This window comes from Rana temporaria, chromosome 4 (assembly GCF_905171775.1).
Source record: "Rana temporaria chromosome 4, aRanTem1.1, whole genome shotgun sequence".
NCBI classification, from domain to species: domain Eukaryota; kingdom Metazoa; phylum Chordata; class Amphibia; order Anura; family Ranidae; genus Rana; species Rana temporaria.
The window spans coordinates 403876179-403899250 of record NC_053492.1 but is presented as its reverse complement, the minus strand read 5'-3'; the positions used below and the strand labels follow the sequence as shown (position 1 = coordinate 403899250).

General features: G+C 43.6%; 1 protein-coding gene across 1 annotated transcript in view; it reads left to right on the top strand.

The window, feature by feature from the left end:
* LOC120937760 overlaps positions 1-23072 on the top strand; it is a 38536-nt gene that overhangs the window by 11030 nt on the left and 4434 nt on the right. Inside the window, exons 2-7 of the mRNA XM_040351230.1 lie at positions 1433-1546; positions 4982-5126; positions 13160-13273; positions 13625-13769; positions 18405-18553; positions 22577-22716. Of these exons, the coding sequence (XP_040207164.1) occupies positions 1441-1546; positions 4982-5126; positions 13160-13273; positions 13625-13769; positions 18405-18553; positions 22577-22716 (799 nt within the window). The 5' untranslated portion in view covers positions 1433-1440. The remainder of the gene's footprint in view (positions 1-1432; positions 1547-4981; positions 5127-13159; positions 13274-13624; positions 13770-18404; positions 18554-22576; positions 22717-23072) is intronic.

Below are 23072 nucleotides of genomic sequence, written 5' to 3'. Positions count from 1 at the left end.
GGAGTCCGGAGAAGCCCCCCCGGAGAGTGGAAGAAGACCCCCGGAGAGTGGAAGAAGACCCCCGGAGAGCGGAAGAAGAAGCCCCCCCTGGTAATTGAGCTAATAACGAAGACAGGGGGGGCGTCCGGAGCAGAATAATAAACTATTTTAAAAAGCCTTGTGTTGTGTGTTTATTAACTTTTACTTTTTGCCTCCAGGTGAATGGATAGGGGTACGATGTACCCCATATCCATTCACTTAGGGTGGGGGGCCGGTATCTGGGGGCCCCCTTATTAAAGGGGACTCCCAGATTCCGATAAGCCTCCGCCCGCAGACCCCGACAACCAATGGCAAGGGTTGTCGGGAAGAGGTCCTGTCCTCATCAACATGGGGACAGGGTGCTCTGAGGTGGGGGGGCCCGCAGTGCGCCCCCCTGCCCCAGAGCACCCAACCCCCCCATGTTGAGGGCACGCGGCCTGGCACGGCTCAGGAGGGGGGGGGGCGCTCGCTCGTCCCCACTCCCTTCCTGGCCGGCCGGGTAGCGTGCTTTGGATACGGGTCTGGTATGGATTGTAGGGGGACCCCCTACGTCAATTTTTCGGCGTAGGGGGGGTCCCCTTACAACCCATACCAGACCTAAGGGCCTGGTATGCTCCTGGGGGGGAACCCATGCCGGTTTTGTTTTTTACAAATTGACGTGGAGTTCTCCCTCGGGAAAGCATACCAAATGCCGTCGCTGCAATGGGCCTTTACAAGGTGTGACTAACTTTACACTTTGTAAAACGAGCCCTAATTTTACACTTGCAAAATAACACTTACGGCGCAAAAAAGAAGCTAGAAAGCTTTGTGGATCGCCTTAAGTGCTAATTTGCATACTAGCAACGGCATTTCGACTCGAAATGCCCCCAGCGGCGGATGCGGTACTGCATCCTAAAATTAGGCAGTGTAAATCAATTACACATGCCGGATCTTCTGTGTAACTTTGGAAAAAGCCTTTTGAGGATCGTTTCCAAAGTTACACACAGACTGAACAGCACTTAAGTCGGAGTATCTCTTTTGAGGATCTGGCCCTAAGTGTATACTATAATATGCATGGACATACTTTTCGGTATGCCAACATTTCTGTATTAAAAAACTTTTTTTTTTTTTTTTTTTATATTGGCCTTATGTAATATTCAAATTTTCTGAGATACTGAATTTGGGGTTTTCACTAGCTATAAATCATAATCCTCAAGATTAATAGAAAGAAATGCTTGAAATGTCTCTCTCTGCATGTAACGTATCTATATATTCACTTTTTGAGTTGAATTCCTGAAATTATTTTTTTGATGATATTAAATTTTTTTGGAGATGCACCTGTTTGTGTGTGTGTATGTATGTATAATAAATATATATAATTACTTTGGGGCAAGCCTGGATTGCATATATCTAATGATTTTCAATTTTTTGCCAGGTTTAACCATGTATGAACACAACATTTTCAAAATAATCCTGATTTCCCTCACCGTGGCTGTCTACATTGTCATGGTAGCATTCAATGCCGGAGCAGGTTCTGGTCTAATGAAAGGTAAAACATGTATGTCTGATATATAAGATATACTAAACTTAATTGTTTAAAGCACACCAACTTTTGAACAAAACGCATGCAGATCAGGAGTCTGATGCCTCGTACACACGACCAGGTTTTACAATGGGAAAACTGCGAGGAGAGCTTTTGGCTGGGAATCCCTGCTGTGTGTATGCTCCCTCGCAGTTTTTCCGACGGGAAAACTGCCAAACTCACTGGCAAAAAAAGAGAACCAGCTCTCTTTTTTTTTTTTTTTTTTTTTTTTTTTTTTCTCGTCTGGATTCCCGACTGACTTTTTCCCCTCGGAAATCCTGAGCATGTGTACGGGGCATCAGAGTAAAGTCAGAATGCTTGTTCTGAGCCAGACAAACCCACCCCCAAACCACCCTCGGGTACCCTGCAAAGGCAGTGACTAGGGGTGTTCAAATGACTGCAGTGTCACTCATTTCCAGGGGATTCTGCTCCACTCCAACTTCTCTCTCCTCCCCTGGGCTCCTCACCATCGGAACACAATCACAGCGGAAGTGATTGGCTCTTTTTTTTTTTTTTTTTCTTGTTCAACCTGCTGGTTGAATTAAAAAAGTATAAATAGGGAAAATAACGTGTGACTGATCTGGTGGATTCAGCCCTGACCTTGGTGTAGCAGTTCTAAACCTGTATGTCCATATGAGCCCCACAGGACATTTTGGCTTTGCACACATTTGCAAAGTGCATTCTTGGTGCTTGCTACAGAAGATTTGCGTTGTGCCGGACAGTTCAATCCTGAGAGCTATTGGTGCTCAGTAAAATCTTACCCCCCACCCTCTGCACAGTAGCATTTTGTTATGAATACACTTATTTCTCCCAAATTCCCGAGTGACACTTAAAGTAATTCTAAAGCCTTAAAGTGGAGGTTCACCTGGAAATGACAATTTTTAAGATTACATTCATGCTCATTTTGTCAAGGGGAATCGGGTAGTTTTTTTTAAATCGATGCCGTACTTACCGTTTTAGAGATGCATCTTCTCCGCCGCTTCCGGGTATGGGCTGCGGCACTGGGCGTTCCTTCTTGATTGACAGTCTTCCGACAGGCTTCCGACGGTCGCATCTATCGCGTCACGATTTTCCGAAAGTAGCCGAACGTCGGTGCGCAGGCGCCGTATAGAGCCGCACTGACGTTCGGCTTCTTTCGGCTGCTCGTGACGTGATAGATGCGACCGTCGGAAGCCTGTCGGAAGACTGTCAATCAAGAAGGAACGCCCAGTCCCGAAGACCATACCCGGAAGCGGCGGAGAAGATCGCTCTCTAAAATGGTAAGTACTGCTTCGTTTTTAAAAAAACTAGCCGATTCCCCTAGACAAAATGAGCATTAATGTAATCTTAAAAATTTATTTTCGGGTGAACTCCCGCTTTAAGATTTTATACCTTAATGCATTTTCTGCATTAAGGTAAAAATACTTCTTTGTCCAGGATCCCCCCTTATAATTACCTGAGCCCAATTGTTTATCCAATGCTGTGCACTGGGCAGTGGCTCTCTCCACTTTATCCCTCCTCACAGGGCAGATTGATTGCTGTAAATCAAATCCTATGACGTGTGTCTATAGAAGAAGCCAGTGGTGCTCAGGAGCGAACTCACATGAGTACCTCTCTAACAAGTGACTTGCTGGGTGTGGCACAGAAGGCAGGAGGAGCCAGTAGCTCCGAAAGAGGATGCTACAAGAGGAGGATAGGGGCTGCTCTGTGCAAAACCCTTGCACAGAGCAGGTGACTTTGACATGTTTGTTATTTAAAAAATAAGATTTATAATAACTTTAAAGCTTTGTAACTGTTTATTGATATTTTGGCTTTCCAGTACTGTATATCATCTGTGTTGTAATGTAGAGTGACCCCAACATAATCTTTATTTGGTGGGAAAGCGTTGGAACTTTTTTCATATTTTTATTGTGGTGTCCAAATGGGATTTCTCCTCCTTTTCCTTTAGCCCCATGTTGTCACTAGGGTAGGGAGTGAAAGAAAATTCCCCAGCAGGGACCCAGACAGAAATAAAAACCCACCCCGAATTCTAAGGCCAGTTATATAAACTTTCTCACATTCAACCCCGCTGATTCTACTAATAATTTTCAATAAAAACAGAGGTTTTGGTTGCGCAACATTTGCAAATACATGTTTAAGCCACACTGACTTGTCAAGAATAGGTGAGATTGTGCCTTGAGACTGGATGTGTGACCTGGAAGGAGGAACCATCATGTTGATGGGAAAGGTAAGTATAGAGCAGGGGTCTCCAAACATTCTAAACAAAGGGCCGGTTTATTGTCCTTCAGACTCTTGGAGGGCCGGACAGTGGCGGCTGGTGCTCAACATTTTTGGGGGGGCGCAAATGAAAAAAAAAAAAAAACAATTGCAGCCTCACTGTGCCCATCAAATGCAGCCACTGTGCCATGCCACCAAATGCAACCACTGTGCCATGCCATCAAATGCAGTCACTGTGCCATCAATTGTCACCACTATGCCATGCCATCAAACGCAGTCACTGTGCCATGCCATCAAACACAGCCACTTTGCCATCAATTGTCACCACTTTGCCATCAATTGCCACCACTATGCCATGCCCCGCAATTGTCGACCACTGTGCCCCGCAATTGTCACCACTGTGCCCCGTAAAATGCTGCCACTGTGACCTGTAAAATGCACGTACCTTTCTGGGGTCAGCCGTGCTTTTACCGTCCCTCGATTTCCCTCGTCCCGCCCTCGATGACGCTTCAGCCAATCAGATTACCGGATTGGCTGAGACGCCTGTCAGTCTTATCCAAGGAATGCACCGCCGGTACGTCCCGAGGATAAGCATTCAGGAAGCTGACTACAGAGCCGCTGGCTCTGATAGGCACTTCCACACAGCCAACCAGCTGCCGTTATTCAGCTGGCTGGCGCTCAACATCCGGCCAGCTGAATAGTGGGCGGCAGTGGCAAAAATATATAGATTCATACAGTGCATGAATCTATATATTTTAGTGGCTGTGCGAGAGCCAGAGGGGGCGGCGCTCCTGCGCCCTCTATGGATGAACCGCTCCTGGGGCCGGACTTTGGCCAGCAGGAGTGGAAATTTTCCTGGCATCATTGTTAGTAAACATCTGGTATTAGGGGGAGGAATAGTGCCACGTTGCTGGTATCATAGGGAGGAATAGTGCTCTATTAGTTGTGTCAGTGGGAGAAATGATGCTCCATTGTCAGTGTCAGATGGCAGAATAGTGTCTCGTATCAGTGGGAGGGATAGTGCCCCAAGGGTCGGATAAAGGCAAGCAAAGGGCCACATCCGGCCCTCGGGCCGCAGTTTGGAGACCACTGGTATAGAGCCTCTTTTATGGGTAGTTTTTTCTTTCAGTATTGACTCTGTAGTGAATTTTAGTGATCCTTCTTCTGGACAATTTTTATCTACAATTACTCCTTTTCCTATTACAGGAATATTCTTGCAAAATGTAGGAAATATCTCAAATAAATTCAGTACTGAATTTACACCATCAGGATGGACATTCATGATCTGGAATGTAATATTTGCTTGGCAGTTTCTTTGGCTTGGATATGTTCTTGCTGGGCTCTGTAGACGGTAAGTGTAAGAATTTTGATGACTTGGCATTTGCAGAACATTGGCAGTAATGCACTTACCTTGCCACACCAACTTGTTTTGCAGAAAAATTGGCAGCAGGTACATTTTATATTATGACAGTAGAGACTCCGGAGGAGCTGCTGGTTTGTTTTGGGTGGCATGTTACCTCGTGCGCCACTCCTGCCTGAGTGGACTTAGTGTACCTGGACAGGCCTCTCTCACTGACCTGGCAGCCAGAGTATCACTCGAACTTTTAGGGAAAAGTCTCTGCCACAGACCCTCCTGGAATGGACTTGAACCTTTTGGGAAAAGTCTCTGCCACAGACCCTCCCAGAGTGGACTTGGGGAGAAACCTCTGCCACAGGCCCTCCCCGTGATTATGATTACGGAGATGATCCTCCTCTGTAGAATTGCACCTGGATCTCCTTCAGATTGTTTTCAGGTACCTACTGACAGGTGTCCAGCCTCTCAGTGTCCGGCTACCTTGATCCCCGGTGGTTTGTTGAGACCCTATTGGATCGCCAGCCTCTCATTGGCTCTCCTCAGATGGACTCCCCATCGAACAGCTATCTCGCTTGGGATCTTCAGGACTGGGAACCAAATCGACTACTGGGCTCCCTGCCACAGCTCAAATGTTCCAGACCAACATGGTCCAGGAACACCTCGTGGCATGCGCACCCCGGCCTGGAAGGCTATTACGCTGGGGGGGCACTGTGATGCAGTCACCCTAAAGGTGGGTGCCGCACTCGAAGAAGAACCCAGACCAATGGCGTCTGTCCCATAAATACCCTCCCCCAGCGTGCACAGCGAGGAAACTCCCTCCTGATTGGCTGCTTGGGAAGAGCACCCAAACCTCGACTCCACTGCTGCCACCTATTGTCCTGGGGTGGGAACGGCACCCCAGAAGCAACAGAATAAGCCCACAGCACAGCCAAGCTGAGACATAGACCTAAATTTAAACATATTACTGGATCAGAGTCAATTAACACTCTGATCCCCCTCTAAATTTAACTAGCACCGGTACTTTGAAGTAACCAGGCGCTACACATAAAGAGTGTCGCAGACTCCCTTTAGGATTCTTCGTGACCACTGCACCAAAATAGTTTGTGCTTGCACCTGATTCATGTACCTGTCAGAGATTAGTTTATTGGCTCTAGTTCACACCAGATGCAGTTCTGTTCAGTTCCTTGTGCTTTTTTCTGCACAAAATGCATGCACATTGTTTTCCATGTATTCTAATGGCTCTAGTTCACACCAAGCAGTCAGTTTCCGGTCCGGAAACTGACTGCATGGTGTGAACTAGAGCCATTGGAATAAATGGAAAACACTGTATATGCATTTTTAGTGCAGAAAAACTGCGTCTGGCCCTAGTTCACACCAGACGCGGTTCCGCTCAGTTCAGTGCTCCTTTTTTTTTTTTTTTTTTTTTTTTTTTTATATGCAAAATGCATGCACAGTGTTTTTCATGTATTCCAATGGCTCTAGTTCACACCATACAGTCAGTTTCTGCATTTTTAGTGCAGAAGAAATGCACACAAAACTGTACAGAACTGCGTCTGGTGTGAACCGGCCCTTAATGTTTCGGAATTTGGTTCTGGGGTCAGCGTGTCTCCTTCTGCAATGCGCTCCCCTCCTAGCCACTTCAGATACATGCATGACAGAGGACTTCTGTTGAATGGGTGGGGAAAAAACTGGGAGACTAGTTCCCAATCTAGTGCACCTTACTGTTGATTGACACTGGAGGGCAGTTGGTGGATCCATAGCAGCTATTCCATCCAATAATGACTTTTGAATCTGCCCTCTGCCAGCCGCTCAAAATAAAGGCATACCGCATCTAATCTCTGTTTACCGTCAGGCTCCACCCATCCAGTGACTCAAGTCATTTTACATATATAGGCATTGCCATATTTAGATAATGGCATCACCAGTATCCCTGGCCTTGTGGAAAACTGTGAGCCCCCGTACACACGTCCGAGTTAATAGAGAACATGTTCTCTTTTCGGCCCGACGGCTTTCTCGGTGAAAACTGTACACACGACCGAGTTTCTCGGCAGAATCCAGCTCCGACCGAGTTTCTGGCTGAATTCTGCCGAGAAACTCGGTCGTGTGTATGGGGCCTCACAATCATAACAGCTTTCCAACACGGACATGCCCCACTTTAAACATTGGTGTACACCAGCCCACCCAGAGCTGGTCCCAAGTACCACCAGCTTCCCAATGTGCAAAATTCTTTAACTACCAGAATTTGTTATCTGTGACTGTATTATTACGGAAACTGGTGCGAATACTTTCCTGAATTGGGTGCTGGTTGTTTTAAAAGGGAACTACCACTGGAAAAGTGTGGTAAAGGCTTTACTAAATTTCTTTGTCTACTAGTCCCTCCTGCCATAAAAATATTTTCCGTCCTGCCCACTTAGTTGTATATTGCACATCGTTGCATAGTTAGTCTAGTTAAAAAAAGACACAAGTCCATCTAGTTAAACCAACTGAAGGGGGGAAAAAACATAATCATGTCCTAAAGGATATGTAGAAATAACTGGACCCCAGTGTAGCTGCCAACTTCTGGAGAAAAGTAGACGACAAGATATAGACAACAAATGCAGCGCTTGATGGGACCAGTGAAAAAATTACTTTTGCAAATATCGTGCTTGATCAAGTTCATTTATTGGATGCACGCTTAAAGTGGAGTTTCCATCAAAAAAAATCTGCCATTAATGTGCATATAATACTTAAAAAAAAACATTTAGATATTTTTTTTTTTTTTTTTTACTGACCTTGAAATAGCTGTTGCTATGTGGTCCCACGAAATCTGGTTTCTGTCGTCATTTCCCTTGGTGCCTCCGCTCGCTACTGCTCCTGGGAAATGTGTCATTGTTTCCCAGGAGTCAGTGCGCTTCCCCTAGGGCTAGAATCGCAGGACTTCCAAACCAGAAGTGATACGATACAAGGAAGATTTCGGCACCGGCTTCTTACACTGTTTTTGTTTTTCTTCATTGCCATCACAACAGGGCGGGCACTTCCAACGCCTGTTGTGATGGCAACCTGAGAGGTTGAATGCGGTGCGGTTACAAAGCACATGCGCGAAAATGGGGCGGGACGGGCGGTGCATGATGGTCACAGATTGTCAACAGTATCCAGGAAGTAAGTGCTTGTGGGCTTCACATGCCCACAAGCAAAATGAGAATGTCGAAGAACATTTTTTAAAAATGTCTTTCTATAAAAACTCGGGAGATCGGCAGCGGATTTTTCAATAGTAAGTGAACATAGATATACAATATGATTGCCTCATGAAAGATATTACTTTTAAAAATTGATTAATGTAGTTGGAACTCCACTTTAAATTAAAAAAACAACTGTCAGATGAAAATGAGTTGATTAAAATCAAACATAATATAAAAAAAAAGCTCATGGTTGAAGTACTCCGAAAATTGTTATATACGATACCACCACAACTCCAGATGACAAAGGATTAACATCAACCAGTGTGCTCCAAAGTCCCGTTCCTGAATGGATAACCCTATTAATGTGCAGAAAGAAAAGCACACTTGTTGATGTTAACCCTTTGTCAGCTGGAGTTGTGGTGGTATCGTATATAACAATTTTTGTTTAAAATCATTGGGCGGAAGTGACGTTTTGACGTCGCTTCCACCCTGCCGACAGCTCCGGTGAGCAGCGGGGGGCACCGGAGAGTGGCGGGAGGGGGGCCCTCCCACCGCCGATAAAAATGATCTTGCGGCGCATCCGCCACAGAGACCACTTTTATCTGAAAGAGGACCGCCCGCTGAATAATCGGATACCAGGGATATGGTAGCTAGCTGCTACCATAACGGTATTCATCTTCAAACAGCCGACGTATAATGATGGCGGGTGGTCTGTAAGTGGTTAAATCTTTGGCACGCATTTTTCTTGTCGTTTGTCCAGATGTCTGTTTTTATCAGGTCTACTCACTAAGTGAAGAGGGGTGAATTGACAGAAAAATCTAAGCCAAAGTGGTTGAAGTAGAAGGGGGGAAAAAAAAAAAAAGCTCTCATTGAAATATTTTTAGTTCAGCTTTTTTGGACTATATTTTACAATTTCCCTAAAAAATGTACCTCAAATTACTGAATAGTGCATTAAGACAAAACTGATCTTTATAAAAACATTTTTATTAAAATATTTCAATAAAATCAATACAAAACACTGGATTACATCAGTGTTTTTTTTATGTTTTTTTATTTTTTATTAGGGTGACTATTTTAACAAAACATACAAAAGAACATTCTCAAAAACAATAAAAATGATACAATAATAATAAAAAAACACAAAACAAAAATTGCAGTACTATGCGATACTAAAACAGTGATAAGGTGCACTAATTCAAGAAGCTAAACAGCAAAAAGACCTATGCATAAATGACTATCCCTAATTAAAAAAAAAAAAAAAATACAATAATATGTGAAACGGTGATAAAACTGTTTCGATCAAAAGCAGATATTCATCTGATTTTACATAAACAATAAAATAAGTCCCAAATAATAAAGTGCATGTGCATCAAAAAGTGATGAGATGTGAAGATCACATGCTCAAAAAAACAGTTCTTGAAAGTTGTGAAGACAATTGTTCCCACCATCCAGGCATCCACCAGGAATGTGCCCTAGCAGCAGGTCTAGTGGTGCTTTGGTATACAAATCCTTAATGGCAGGGCAATTCAAGTTCCACTCTCCTCTCCTGCATCAAAATCCACAGCTGGGCTGACAAGGCTTTAATATATGGATCCTTTATGGGAAATCACATTCCGCCCCGGTTCACACTGGCACGCTTTGACATGTCAAATTGGCTGCATTTTCCGGCAATGGCACCGTCCTAATCGGTGCAACGCTGCATCTGTGGCGCTGTACCGATTTCAAAAAGTAGTTTCTGTACTCCTTTTTTCGATTTCAGGACGCGATTTACAGAAACCTGCACAGATGTCTCTGTAAACCCGGCCGAAATCGGGACTGACCAACAGGAGTGAAAGTTCAGCTGAACTCGCTTGGCTTCACTCCTGCAGCCCAGTGTGAACCTGGGCTGCGCTCCACTCTACTCTCCTACAAGCGCCACTAGACCTGTTGTGGTGTTTGTTTTAAGATGAGCTGCTAGCATATAAACAGGGAAAAATAAAACCTTCCAAATTGTGCTCCACCAATGGGATATTGGGGTTGGGCACTCCTTGATTTCTATCTCTCTGAACTCCATATCAGATCTCATAGATACCACTCGCCTCTCTGCACACCATGCCCCAGCACCAATTAAAGAAAAACCTTACACACAGCAGAGAGCAAGGATGAAATTTCAGCCACAGTGCTCCCTGTGGTGGGATGACTATTGCACAACATAACTGAACTAAAAAGTGCGGCAGACTTGCAGAATGTTTGCAAAAAAAGTTGATCTGGAGTCATGCAATGCGGACTTGCTGCAATTGTGCAAAAAACTTGTGAAGCTTGACAAGTCTAGCAAGAGCTTAGCAAGCCATTTTCAAACTTGCAGCACAACTACTTGCTATCTGGGTAATTGGTTGCCTTGCACAGCTGTTCCAGATTCTGGTTGCTCCAGTCAGGCTGGTGATACATTATACAATTTTCTTATTAAATGTTTCTTTTATATTTACCAAAGCTGTATAATGAGGTCCCATCAAAACACTTTCAAGTTGAATGCAATCAGGCAGGCCCTTGTAATACATAGTTGAAGGTAAATCTAAGGCTCGGATTCCACTAGTGCGACTTGTCATTCGACTTGGGACTGCAAAGTCGCATGACAAGTCGTACACCATGATTTCCAATAAGTGCCGTTCATATCTGTGTGACTTCAAGCCGCAGCGACTTCAAAGTAGCCCCTGCACTACTTTGGTCCCACTTTGATGCGACTTGAGGTCCATAGACCTCAAGATTACACAGGCATTGCTTCAAGTCCCATCAAAATCACTCGACTTTGGGGTTGCAATAGTGGAAATCTAGCCTAAAGGAAATTGAATAATGTATGGCCAGTCTTGGTAAATTCCCCATAAAAAGTTAAAGTGATTGTATGGGTTTGTTTTATTTTATTTTAAAATAACAAACATGTTATACCTCCACTGTGCAGTTAGTTTTGCACAGAGTGGCCCCGATCCTGCTGTTCTCGGGTCCCTCGGCGGCTCCTCCCCGCAATAGCTAACCCCCACTGTGGGAAGCTCTATCCCGAGGCGATTAGCTTGCAGGCATGCTCCCTGTCATACACGACAGCATCCATAGACACAGAGAGTATGACTTGGTCCCGCCCCTCGGCGGCTGCGTCGTTGATGTGATTGACAGCTCCGCGAGCCAATGGCTGCTCTACTACCAATATATCCAATCTAGCCAATCAACGGCCAGACTCAGTGGAGAAGAGGACGCTGGGGGACACGTACAGCAGGTGAATGGGCTCAGGTAAGTAAGCTGGGGGGGCGTCATTGGCAGGTGTTTTTTCACCTGGTAAACACAAACCTTTACAACCCCTTTAAGCTGACCATAGATGAAGTGTTTTTCTTTTCTGCAACTACCATTCAGCCTGGCCATACATGGTCCGATTCTCAGCCGGTCCCTGCTGAACGGGTCAAGATTGGAACTGTCTATGGCGGGCCTAAGTAACATATGTAGCTACGGTAGCTTACCTATAACTGTGCAGTGTGCTTTCCTTACTGGCTAAAAAATAATTAAACTGCGTTGATAGTCCTTTGTTGGCAAATCTAAACATGATTGTGTAGATTATACAATCGGATTGCAACATTCGTTGCCAGCTTTAACCAAGTCTTGGACCATTATGCAGGTAAAGGACCTGGCCCCTTTTTGCAATTCGGCACTGCGTCGATTTAACTGACAATTGCGTGGTCGTGCGATGTGGCTCCCAAACAAAATTGGCGTCCTTTTTTTTCCCCACAAATAGTTTTCTTTTGGTGGTATTTGATCACCTCTACGGTTTTTATTTTTTGCGCTATAAACAAAAATAGAGCGACAATTTTGAAAAAAAGTCAATATTTTTTACATTTTGCTATAATAAATATCCCCAACAAAGATTTAAAAAAAAAAAAAAATTCCCTCAGTTTAGGCCGATTCGTATTCTTCTTCTACATATTTTTGGTAAAAAAATCGCAATAAGCGCTTGATTGGTTTGCGCAAAATTTATAGCGTCTACCAAATAGAGGATAGTTTTAGTGCATTTTTTATTTATAATTTTTTTTTCTAGTAATGGCGGCGTCATGACTACGACATTATGGCGAACACATCGGAACCACTTTTGACACTATTTTGGGACCATTGTCATTTTTACAGCGAACAGTGCTATAAAAATGCACTGTTTACTTTAAAAATGACACTGGCAGTGAAGGGGTTAACCAGGAGGGGGCGCTGTAGGGGTTAAGTGTGCCCTAAGGGAGTGTTTTTACTGTGGGGGGGCGTGGCTGTGCGTGTGACGTCACTGATCGTCATTCCCTAACACAGGGAACAGACGATCAGTGATAGCCACACTAGGAAGCACGGGGAGAGGTTTGTTTTCACTTACCTCTCCCCGTTCTTCCTCTCTGTGACCTGATCACGGGACTCCGGCGGCGATCGGGTCCGCTGTTCCCGCAACGTATCTTTTTGTCGACGTATATCGTCGTGCGGCGGTCCTGAAGCGGTTTAAGTAAACCTGCAATGATAAAAATGAGACCTAAAAGGTATGCGTCATCCTATTCCTACTTTTGCAGTGTAGTGAGTCAGTTAGCATGCATGAAGTCAGTGAAGTGTGAAAAGTCTAAACTTGTGTCTTGCATGCAGGCTTTCCTGATCTGTATACTGAACATCTCTGTGACTCCACAACGTATTAAAACCAATTAGGTCAGTGTAACAACCAGGCAAAAAGCATTTTCAGAAATGTTGGTATAATTTTGTACAAGAATAAGCATGGTTGACTATGTGGGATATGCTCCTATTACATGATCACAAGCTGCTGAAACGAGGATGATATTATAACATTCCGATACTCTGTCAAATTAACATTTTTTACTTTTCTCTCCCCCACAGGAGTGAGCTAGGGTGGATGTATGTAAAACCAGATGTGTTTCCAGTTTGCTTTTACTTGGTGTGGATACTCAACAATGTGCTTAATATAGGATGGCTCTTCCTCTGGGATCGAGAGTAAGTTACTGAAGCAGTAAAACTCAAGTTTTAATACAGGAATGGGCAAATTTTATGAGGACGCTTGTAGCAACCAACAGCAACTAGATTTTAGTATGTGGTGCTCAGATATTTAAGACATGCAACTGAATTTGTCTGTCACACTATTCTAGTAAGGACCAGTAAAACAAAAATGTGTAAGATGGGCAATCCTAGCAGAGGGTTCTTTTGGGCGCTAAAGGTTATGTGCCTACAGGCTCCAGTGATATAAACCTGACCCTGGCTATAGGCTTTGCAGCAATGTTCTTACACCAATATCCTGAGTACAAAGTGCACCTATATCATTTTATTTAATTTTTTTACATATTTCAGATTCTTGATTCCTGCACTGGTCTTTCTAGGAGCCATCGCTTTAACCAACCACATTGTGTTGTTCATTTCCTACCGAGCTCTATACCTTAATGGAGACTGGCTTTTCAGACAGCGGAAAGTGGATTTATGGCTTATTCGCATTTTTGTAAGTCACATTGCTTTTATTAAAGAGTATGCTGTATATACCAAAAACTTTTTTCAGTTTTGGATAATTTAAAAAGGGGTTAAAAGCTTCTAATCTTCTTCTGCTTGTGTCCCCTTGGTAAGAATTTCTTTAAATTCCTGTTGCAAAGATGGAATAGGAAGTAGAAGGAAATCCTATACAAAGTAAGAGAATTTCCCCTCTTAGACAGTTGTCCCCAATGGAACATTATCCCGCTAATCCTCTTGCATAGTTACATAGTTAAATAAAGACAATAGTCCATCCAGTTCAACCTGTGTAGGTGTGTCTATAATTATTTGCCATATCCCTGTATGTTGTGTTCTTTAAGATGCACATCCAAGAGTCTTTTAAATATATTCATACTCCCCGCTGCCACCACTAATTTTGGAAGAGTTCCACATCCTTATTGCCCTGACAAAAAAAAAAACCTGTGCAGCTTAAGGCTTAACCGCTTCTCCAATCTCATTGTGTGGCTATGTGTCCTCCTACCCTCCCTGAGACTGAATTGTTTTTCCTATGCTGGGATCACCATTGAAGTATTTGTAAATTGCTATCATGTCCCCTCTCTAGCGTCCCTTCTCCAGCGAAAATAAATTTAGTGCTTGTAGTCGTTCCTCGTAATTGAGGTCCTCCAGTCCCCTTATTAATTTTGTTGCCCTTCTTTGGACTCTCTCCAGTTCCAGCACATACCTTCCGAGGACTGGTGACCAGAACTGGATGGAGTACTCCAGATGTGGCCTAACCAGAGTTTTATAAAGTGACAGGATTATTGTTTTATCCCTGGAGTATATCCCCTTTTTTATGCATGCTGATATTCTGCCGGTTTTGATAGCTGCAGCTTGACATGGCATGCTATTGCTCAGTCTGTCCACTCCACTTGAGAGCTTCCATCAGTACACTGGTTCCTCCAATCTGGATCCTCAGATATCAAATATTACAGCCCATATATTGTAACTAAGAACAAGGTGAGACTAGCTCAGTTACACAGCTTGAACATAGAACTGTTTTTTATTAGAACAAGAATACAGTCTTATACATACAATTCAGAGGGAGCCCCCCCCCCCTCCCTGCTAATACATCTGTTACCAGAAACATAAATTAACATGAGCTAATTAACTAATCATTTACCCAACCTAGGTGACTCCGATGTATGACCTTTCAGGGCAGACTTGCCATCTTTTAGCTCAGAAGACACAATACACATAAACATAAACACAGAACACATTCACACAATAGCAGATGGACTGTCTCCTACATTGTATTGAGGCCAATGTGATCGGCGCTTTCAATTAACATGTCGAGTTCAGAATCAAACAAACCAGGAATAGTCTTTATATATTGTGGCTAAATATTATGGTTTCATTTTAAGTAATCCAAACCACATTTTCTCAGTCACACTGTGCCCCTAATGGACACAGGGTAACTTGGACATATGGGGTGTATGGCGAGCTGAAACAATGGTCCTAACCTCTCCAAAGGGATTCTGGGTTCCACGGCGCTCCTGTCACATCTCTCCCCTTTCAGCAGAAGACTAACACAGGAGGAGACCCCAGACGGGTTGACTCCGAAGTTAGTCCATAGTTCCATTCCCCCAATGCCTGTACCCACACAGTTTGTTCCAAACGGAGCATTGCTCGACCAGCCAACCTCTGCCTCTCTCGTAGAACATACCCGCTTCTGGGGGGGGGGGGGAGTGTGGACTGGTCCTTCCCCCTGGAGTCCCTTTAGCCGTCATGCTGTTGGGGATCTGGGCCGACTGCCCAGCCTCACTGGGGTATACAAATGGAGGCCATAGTTGCATCCACTTTCACAGGCAATCCATCCTTTGTTAGTGGAGGGCAGAGGCAAAAAGTGTTCTGTCCTGTTGTCAGCAGTTCAGCTGGGCATAGGAGCTTTACTTTTCGCTAGGGAGGAAGGCTGACTGGCCCAGCTCCCTGGAATTCCGCAGTTGTTGCTGGGCGGAGGTTGGTAGCACTCTTCCCTGTTGCCAGCACTTCTGCTGGGTTTCTGTTAGTGGAAACCGCAGGCCCATCCACCGACACCAGCTCAAGCTGCCGTTGTGAGGTGCTGATTGCATTCTCTTCCTGAAGCTCCTGTGGAGTGGATTGTTGTGGGCAGAGGCCAATAGTGTTCTGCCCTGTTAGCACTTCAGCACTCACATCATCCCTTCTGGCTAACTGTTGGGGAGGGAAGACCGTTTCCTCCATTCTGACTGACAGTTGGGGAGGGAAGATGACAACCTCCTCATCCTGGGCCTCCAGAACTGCTGCAGAGGTGGGGCAGGGGTCTTGGACCCTCTGTCCTGTTCCCAGCACTTCAGCTGGGTTGGTGTCATCATTCTGGGGCGGTGGCGTACTGGTACTTCCTGATAGTCCCAAGTAAAGGGAGCCCAGCCTTGGTGCTGAGCAGAGTCTAGCAGCCATCTGTAGGCGATCTCCATCTCCCATTCCTGAGCGGCCAGAAACTCTCTATCTTCCAGTACACTTCCGAGACGGTCACTATCTCTTCTTTGAAATCCATGATTTAGTCCAACTGCTACTCCAAATCGCTCCCAGTTGGGGTCCCCTGTCAGCTTCACGTACAACAGTCCCTGGCCGCCACAGCCTTCTGTTGGGCTTTCATCAGTTATTTAAGGGCATGCTTGGGATACATGGGTCTTCGGGATTGGGCGTTCCTTCTTGATTGACAGTCTTCCGACAGGCTTCCGAAAGGCTTCCGACGGTCGCATCCGTCGCGTCACGAGTAGCCGAAAGAAGCCGAACGTCGGTGCGGCTCTATACTGCGCCTGCGCACCGACGTTCAGCTACTTTCGGAAAATCATGACGCGATGGATGCGACCGTCGGAAGCCTTTCGGAAGCCTGTCGGAAGACTGTCAATCAAGAAGGAACGCCCAGTCCCGCAGCCCGTACCCGGAAGTGGTGGAGAAGATCGCTCTCTAAAAAGGTAAGTACAGCTTCGATTTTAAAACAACTAGCCGATTCCCCTAGACTAAATGAGCATCCATCTAAGGGTAAAAATAGCAATTTACCGATGAACCTCCGCTTTAAAAAAAAAAACACAAAAAAAACAAACACCTGTTGGTTTTAGGCCCCATGTACAAGGGAAGAAAAAAAATGGGTTCAGACACAGAAGATTTCCACGTTTTCAGTGGCCACATGCGAAATGTTTTTGGCCATTTAAAAAAATATATATACAGACGTTTTAAACGGGGGTTACTATCTGTCAAGCTTAATCATTTAGGAGCAGTTGTAAAAACGTCCCGTGTACATGGAGCCTTACTCATATTTTTTTTGTTTTGTATTAGTATCCCTTAAGGGGCATGTCAGGGAGGGTGTCATATGCCTTCATACTTCTGCTTATAGGTGTCCTTCATTCCCATCTCAATAAGTTGGACGGTATGAAGCAACCACGATTATCCACATCCTACTGTGAATCCATCTTCAGGAATCTGCTGGATTTTTGCCACAGCTGGAACTAAAATAATGTGTGAAGGAGGCTAAAAAAATTACCTTGTATACATAGGACTGTCATAACATAACATAGCATGGCTGGCTCAACTATGTTTTCAGTCTACTGATGGAGAAATACATCTACCAGCACAGGGGTAATGCAGGTAAATTTTTCAGACTGTGGGACCCATGGCTCGCAACGCCGGGGCTGAGCCCCGTGGAACTAGTTCAAGAGCGGTTACTTGGGGGGATGTAGAGACGGGGACTGATCTGCGGAGCCCCGGGCCTGCGTACCTGTGCGGACAAATGAAGGGGGGAGAATGGGGAGAGAGGGCGGGGGTGGAGTGGAAGGGTTGGTGCCCAGATGGGTCTGTTGTTAAAACGATCGTGCATAAGTGACCTTATAAAATGCATCTGATGGTTGAACTGTATTCTTGAAGATATACTCTTTTGCAATTTTAAATGTACAATGTCATCTGTACTATGTTTATCTGTTGTGTGAGCAATAAAAACCTTTTTGATCAAAAAAAAAAAAACTATGTTTTCAGTCAGGAAGTCAGCTTTACACGTTGGTGCATTGGAAACGGTCTCATTCACTTGAATAGCTATGACAACTGTAAAGCCTCGTACACACGATCGGTTGATGGAATCTAGTCCGATGGATTTTTTCGTCGGCTATCCGATGAAGCTGACTTTCATCTGTCTTGCCTATACACTATCAGTCAAAAATCCGACCGTGCCAAAACACGGTGGCGTAAAACACTACGACATACTGAAAAAAATTAAGTTCAATGCTTCCGAGCATGTGTCGACTTGATTCGGAGCATGCGTGGATTTTTGACCGATGGACTTCCACACAGATCGTTTTTTTCTATTGTTTTTTTTATCCATGGGAAAAATTTAAAACATGTTCTAGTTTTTTTATCACCGATGGAAAACAAACCGATGGGGCCCACACACGATCGGTTTGTCCGATGAAAACAGTCTGTTTTCATCGGACAAACCGATCGTGTGTATAGGGCTTAAGAGTTTTTTTTTTCGTTTTTCATTCCTATTAACTATTGAATGTTTTCTATTCCTGTTTTTTTATGTGGATAAAATGCATAAGGCGTATATAACTGATTGATTTATCTAAAGAATATTACAGATATTTGGTTTGCTTTCTAGGCACAAAATGGAATAGCTGTATATGCAACATGGACTACGATAGCCTGTCTCCTGAATTTTTCTGTGGCCTTAACATATAATGGCGGCATTCCCAACAGTGTATCCACTACTGTATGTCTATCTATCCTGGCTTTTGAGGTGGTATTATGGTATGTAACCTTAATGCATAGATCATTATACAGTAGTTTATATTATATGCTGAAATGTTTAATGTGTGTGTGTGTGTGTGAGAAAACCCAAGAACAAACATGTAATATATTGCAGCTTACCAGTTCTTAAATGTGGTGGCTGGATTTTATATATATATATATAATTTACTTTTTTGACAAACATTTAATCTTTCATGGCTTAATTATGTGCGCGAGTCCTGTTTATTAAAGTATAAATATATTGTTATATAAATGTTCCATGGGTTTTTTCAAGGGGGGGGTGTGAGTTTGGCCCTTTTCCAGCCTGACATTTGATAGCTGATTTCCTGTAATTTCTGACAATATTTTATTGAAGTGCCACTTGTGGACAGCTTTAGCCCCTGTTTACATCGATGATTACCGACAATGGGAGTGTCCCAATCGGTGCAACACCGCACCTAGTTTCTGCACTACTTTTGATGACTTGGATGGCGATTTTAATAGACATCTGTGCATTTACCCGCACAGATGTCTTTCAAGTTGCCCCCGAAGTCGGACTGAAATGCAGCTCTGAAATTGTGCGAATTTAGACGAACGAGGGCTTAAAGGGTTTGTAAAGGTAAATGTTTTTTCATCTTAATGCATCCTATTAAGCCCCCCCCCCCGAACCCCCGTTTTTTCTTACCTCAACGTCCCGCGAGCGTCCCCGTGATCCTCTTCGGTTCCCAGCCTGGCCATCGATTGGCTAGGCTGGACAGATTGATAGCAGCGCAGCCATTGGCTGGCGCTGCTGTCAATCACATCCGATGGCGGGGCGATGATACAGTCGGCGGCTAAGTCCGCCTCTGTATCACGGGAGCGCGCCCGCAAAAGCTTTCCACCATGCAAGCTCGCTCGCATGAAGGTGGAAAGCTCTTGCGAGGAGGAGCAGAGACAGCCGCTGAGGGACCCCAGAAGACAGGGTTCGGGGACACTCTGTGCAAAACGAGCTGCATAGTGGAGGAAAGTATAACATGTTTGTTATTTTACAAAAAAAAACATTTTTACTTTAGTGTTCCTTTAAAGAGCTGTATATGGAATTTGCAACAAAAGGTTTCAATGGCTAATTTGTGATTATGACAGAAATCTGTGTTGTAATACAACATCTTCCTTTTCATTGACACCTTTGTTCCACTTTGACTGGACAATTCACTTTTTTAGCAAAGAAAAATTTCTGAAAATATGGCATTAAACAGCCAGTATACCATTTTCCAGTACACCAATTAGTTATGCAATTAAAGTATTTATTATTGCAGTGGAAAACGGGTAAATGGAATGGCGTACAAAACTGATATCTAGTTTTACGAGTGGACACTGGCAATTTCAATCACTTGCCACTTTCCTAGCAAAATCGATATTCTAAGCCAGAGCAAAAAAAATAATCAAGTTTGTTAACCGGTTCTCGACAAGCTCCTGTACATATACATCGGCAGAATGGCACGGCTGGGCAAAGTAAAGTGTGTGTATATATACGTCACTTTGAAATTCCTGTTGTGCAGGCGCCGCCGGCATACGCGCACCCCTGCTGCGAGCTTCGTGCCCGCAGGACCCGCGGACTCGATGTCCGCCAGTGTCCCACAATCAGGTCACAGAGCTGCAGAACGGGGAGAGGCGCCATTACTAGTAAAAAAAAAAACAATAAAAATGCCATAAAACTATCCCCTATTTTGTAGACACTATAACATTTGCGCAAACTAATCAATATACGCTTATTGGGATTTTTTTCCCCAAAAATATGTAGAAGAATACGTATCGGCCTAAACTGTGGAAAAATATTTTTCTTTTTTTTTATAGCTTTTTTGGGGATATTTATTATAGTAAAAAATATTGTTTTTTTTTTTTCAAAATTTTTGTTTATAGCGCAAATAATAAAAACCGAAGAGGTAATCAAATGCCACCAAAAGAAAGATCTATTTGTGGGGGGGGGGGAGACATACATTTTGTTTGGGAGCCACGCCGCACGGCCGTGCAATTGTCAGTTAAGTCAACGCAGTGCTGAATTGCAAAAAGATGCTCTGGTCTTTGGCCAGCGAAATGGCCTGGGGCTTAAGTGGTTAATATTTACTAAAGTAGAATTCTAGGCCAAGAGTTACATTTCCAGTTGCAATACATATGATCCGGCACCCCTGCCCCGCACAGCCAGATGGTGAAATGCTTTCTATGTTACCTCTCTACCTCCAGCCTACTTATTGGACCATAAAATCTGCATCAGCACTTTCGTGTAATGCCCCGTACACACGATCACTTTTTGTGATGAAATAAAATTACATTTTTAAAAATGTCATTTAAAATGATCATGTGTGGGCAAAACATCGTTTTTTGTCTTCTGCAAAACGACCAAAAAAAATTAGAACATGCTTCAATTTTTTATGTCATTTTTTTTAAAATGTCATTTTTTGTGTCATAAAAAATGATCGTGTGTGGGCAAAAACGAAGTTTTAAACCCGCACATGCCCAGAAGCAAGTTATGAGACGGGAGGTAAAACTACCATTCATAATGGAGTAAGCACATTCATCACGCTGTAACAGACAAAAAAGCACGAATCGTCTTTCACTAACAAGTAACCAGCTAAAAGCAGCCTCAAGGCGAATAGAACTTCCTCTTTAGAGTGCCGTCGCTTTGTTTATTATTTTTCAAAAACGATGGTGTGTGGGCAACATCATTTTTAATCAAGTTGGAAAAATTTCGGGTTTTTTTCATGATGAAAAATTACATTTTTTTTCAAGACAAAAAGTGATCGTGTTTACGGGGCATAATAATCAGGGAAGCGTTTAACCACTTAACATCCGCCCGATGACGGTGGGCAGAATGCTCTATTGTTCCGACAGGACGTCATATGACGCGCACCCGTCGCGTCACTGGGAACACAGCGCGCGTGCCCGGCGATTGCCCAGTAACTGTGCAGGGACGTGGAGCTCTGTGTGTAAACACAGAGCTCCACGTCCTGTCAGGGAGAGAGGAGACCGATCTGTGTCTCTTGTACATAGGGACACAGATCGGTCACCTCCCCCAGTCACCCCCCTCCCCCCACAGTAAGAAAACACACAGGATACACATTTAACCCCTTCCCCGCCAGTCACATTTATACAGTAATCCATGCATATTTATAGCACTGTTCACTGTATAAATGTGAATGGTCCCAAAAATGTGTCAAAAGTGTCCAATGTGTCTGCTATAATGTCGCAGTCCCGAAAAAAAATGCAGATCGCCGCCATTCCTAGTAAAAAAAAAAAAATCATTATGTCCCCTATTTTGTAGGCAATATAACTTTTGCGCAAACCAGGTTATTGCGATTTTTTTTTTTTTTTTTTTTTACCAAAAATATGTAGAAGAATACGTATCGGCATAAACAGAAAAAAATATATATTTTTTTTAAAAAAATGTGATATTTATTATAGCAAAAAGTAAAAAATATTGTGTTTTTTTTTTTTGTTTGTTTTTTTGTAAATTGACGCTCTTTTTTTGTTTATAGCCCAAAAAATAAAAACCGCACAGGCGATCAAATACCACCAAAAGAAAGCTCTATTTGTGGGGAAAAAAAGGACATCGATTTTGTTTGGGAGCCACGTCGCATGACCGCGCAATTGTCAGTTAAAGAGACGCAGTGCCGGAAGCTAAAATTTTGTCTGGGCAGGAAGGGGGTGTAGGTGCACAGTAGACAAGTGGTTAAGGAAGATTTGTAGGTGAACCAGAAAATACTTTCTTGTACTTTATGTAGTGTGGCAGAGTTATGCGAAATTGTGAGAAGAATATTAAATAATTTGGCAGGTAAAACGGTAAACACGGACATGTTTCAAAAATATATTTTGCTAGCGTTCTTCTGATATGACTACTTTTGTTCCACAATGTTTACTTTAGAAAGGTCTGTATGCCATCACCTTACTTTACAGTGTCCAATTAGTCATAAGGATGAGGGTTATACAAGTCTCTAGGCCCCTGGCAGGGAAGAGAGAAGGTTTGCTATGGTTTATCATTAATACTGCCTGAACAATCTATCGTTGCAGGTTTATTTTGGAAAACTTTGTATTTGAAAAATATGTCCGCTATACATTGACTGTGTATCCTGTGGTTATTGTGGCTTTATCGGGATCTCTGGACAAAAACTTTAAAAATCCCTCTCCTGATGGAAATCACATCTATATAGGTAAGTCTGTACATTAGATGGTATAATATGGGGGGGGGCACAGGACCACCAATCATCCTTTTGCAAAAGTAAACTGTCTTGTATTCTCATAAAAATCAACAATCAAAACCGCTTTCTTCAGAAAACAAACAGTCTAAGACTCTGGTATAATGTAAATATAACATGTTCGCTCACTGCCACTATACCAATCCCACACCAGGGTTTAGGGGTTCCTGTCTGCTTATGGGTGACCGAAAAGGCCTCAGGAGATTAGAAAACAGCATCTCAGATGTCAGGCAACCCACACTTTCTCACATCTACTGTATGAACAAGTCTTCCGGACTTTCCAAACCGGAGAGGACTGAAATCAGTCCTCT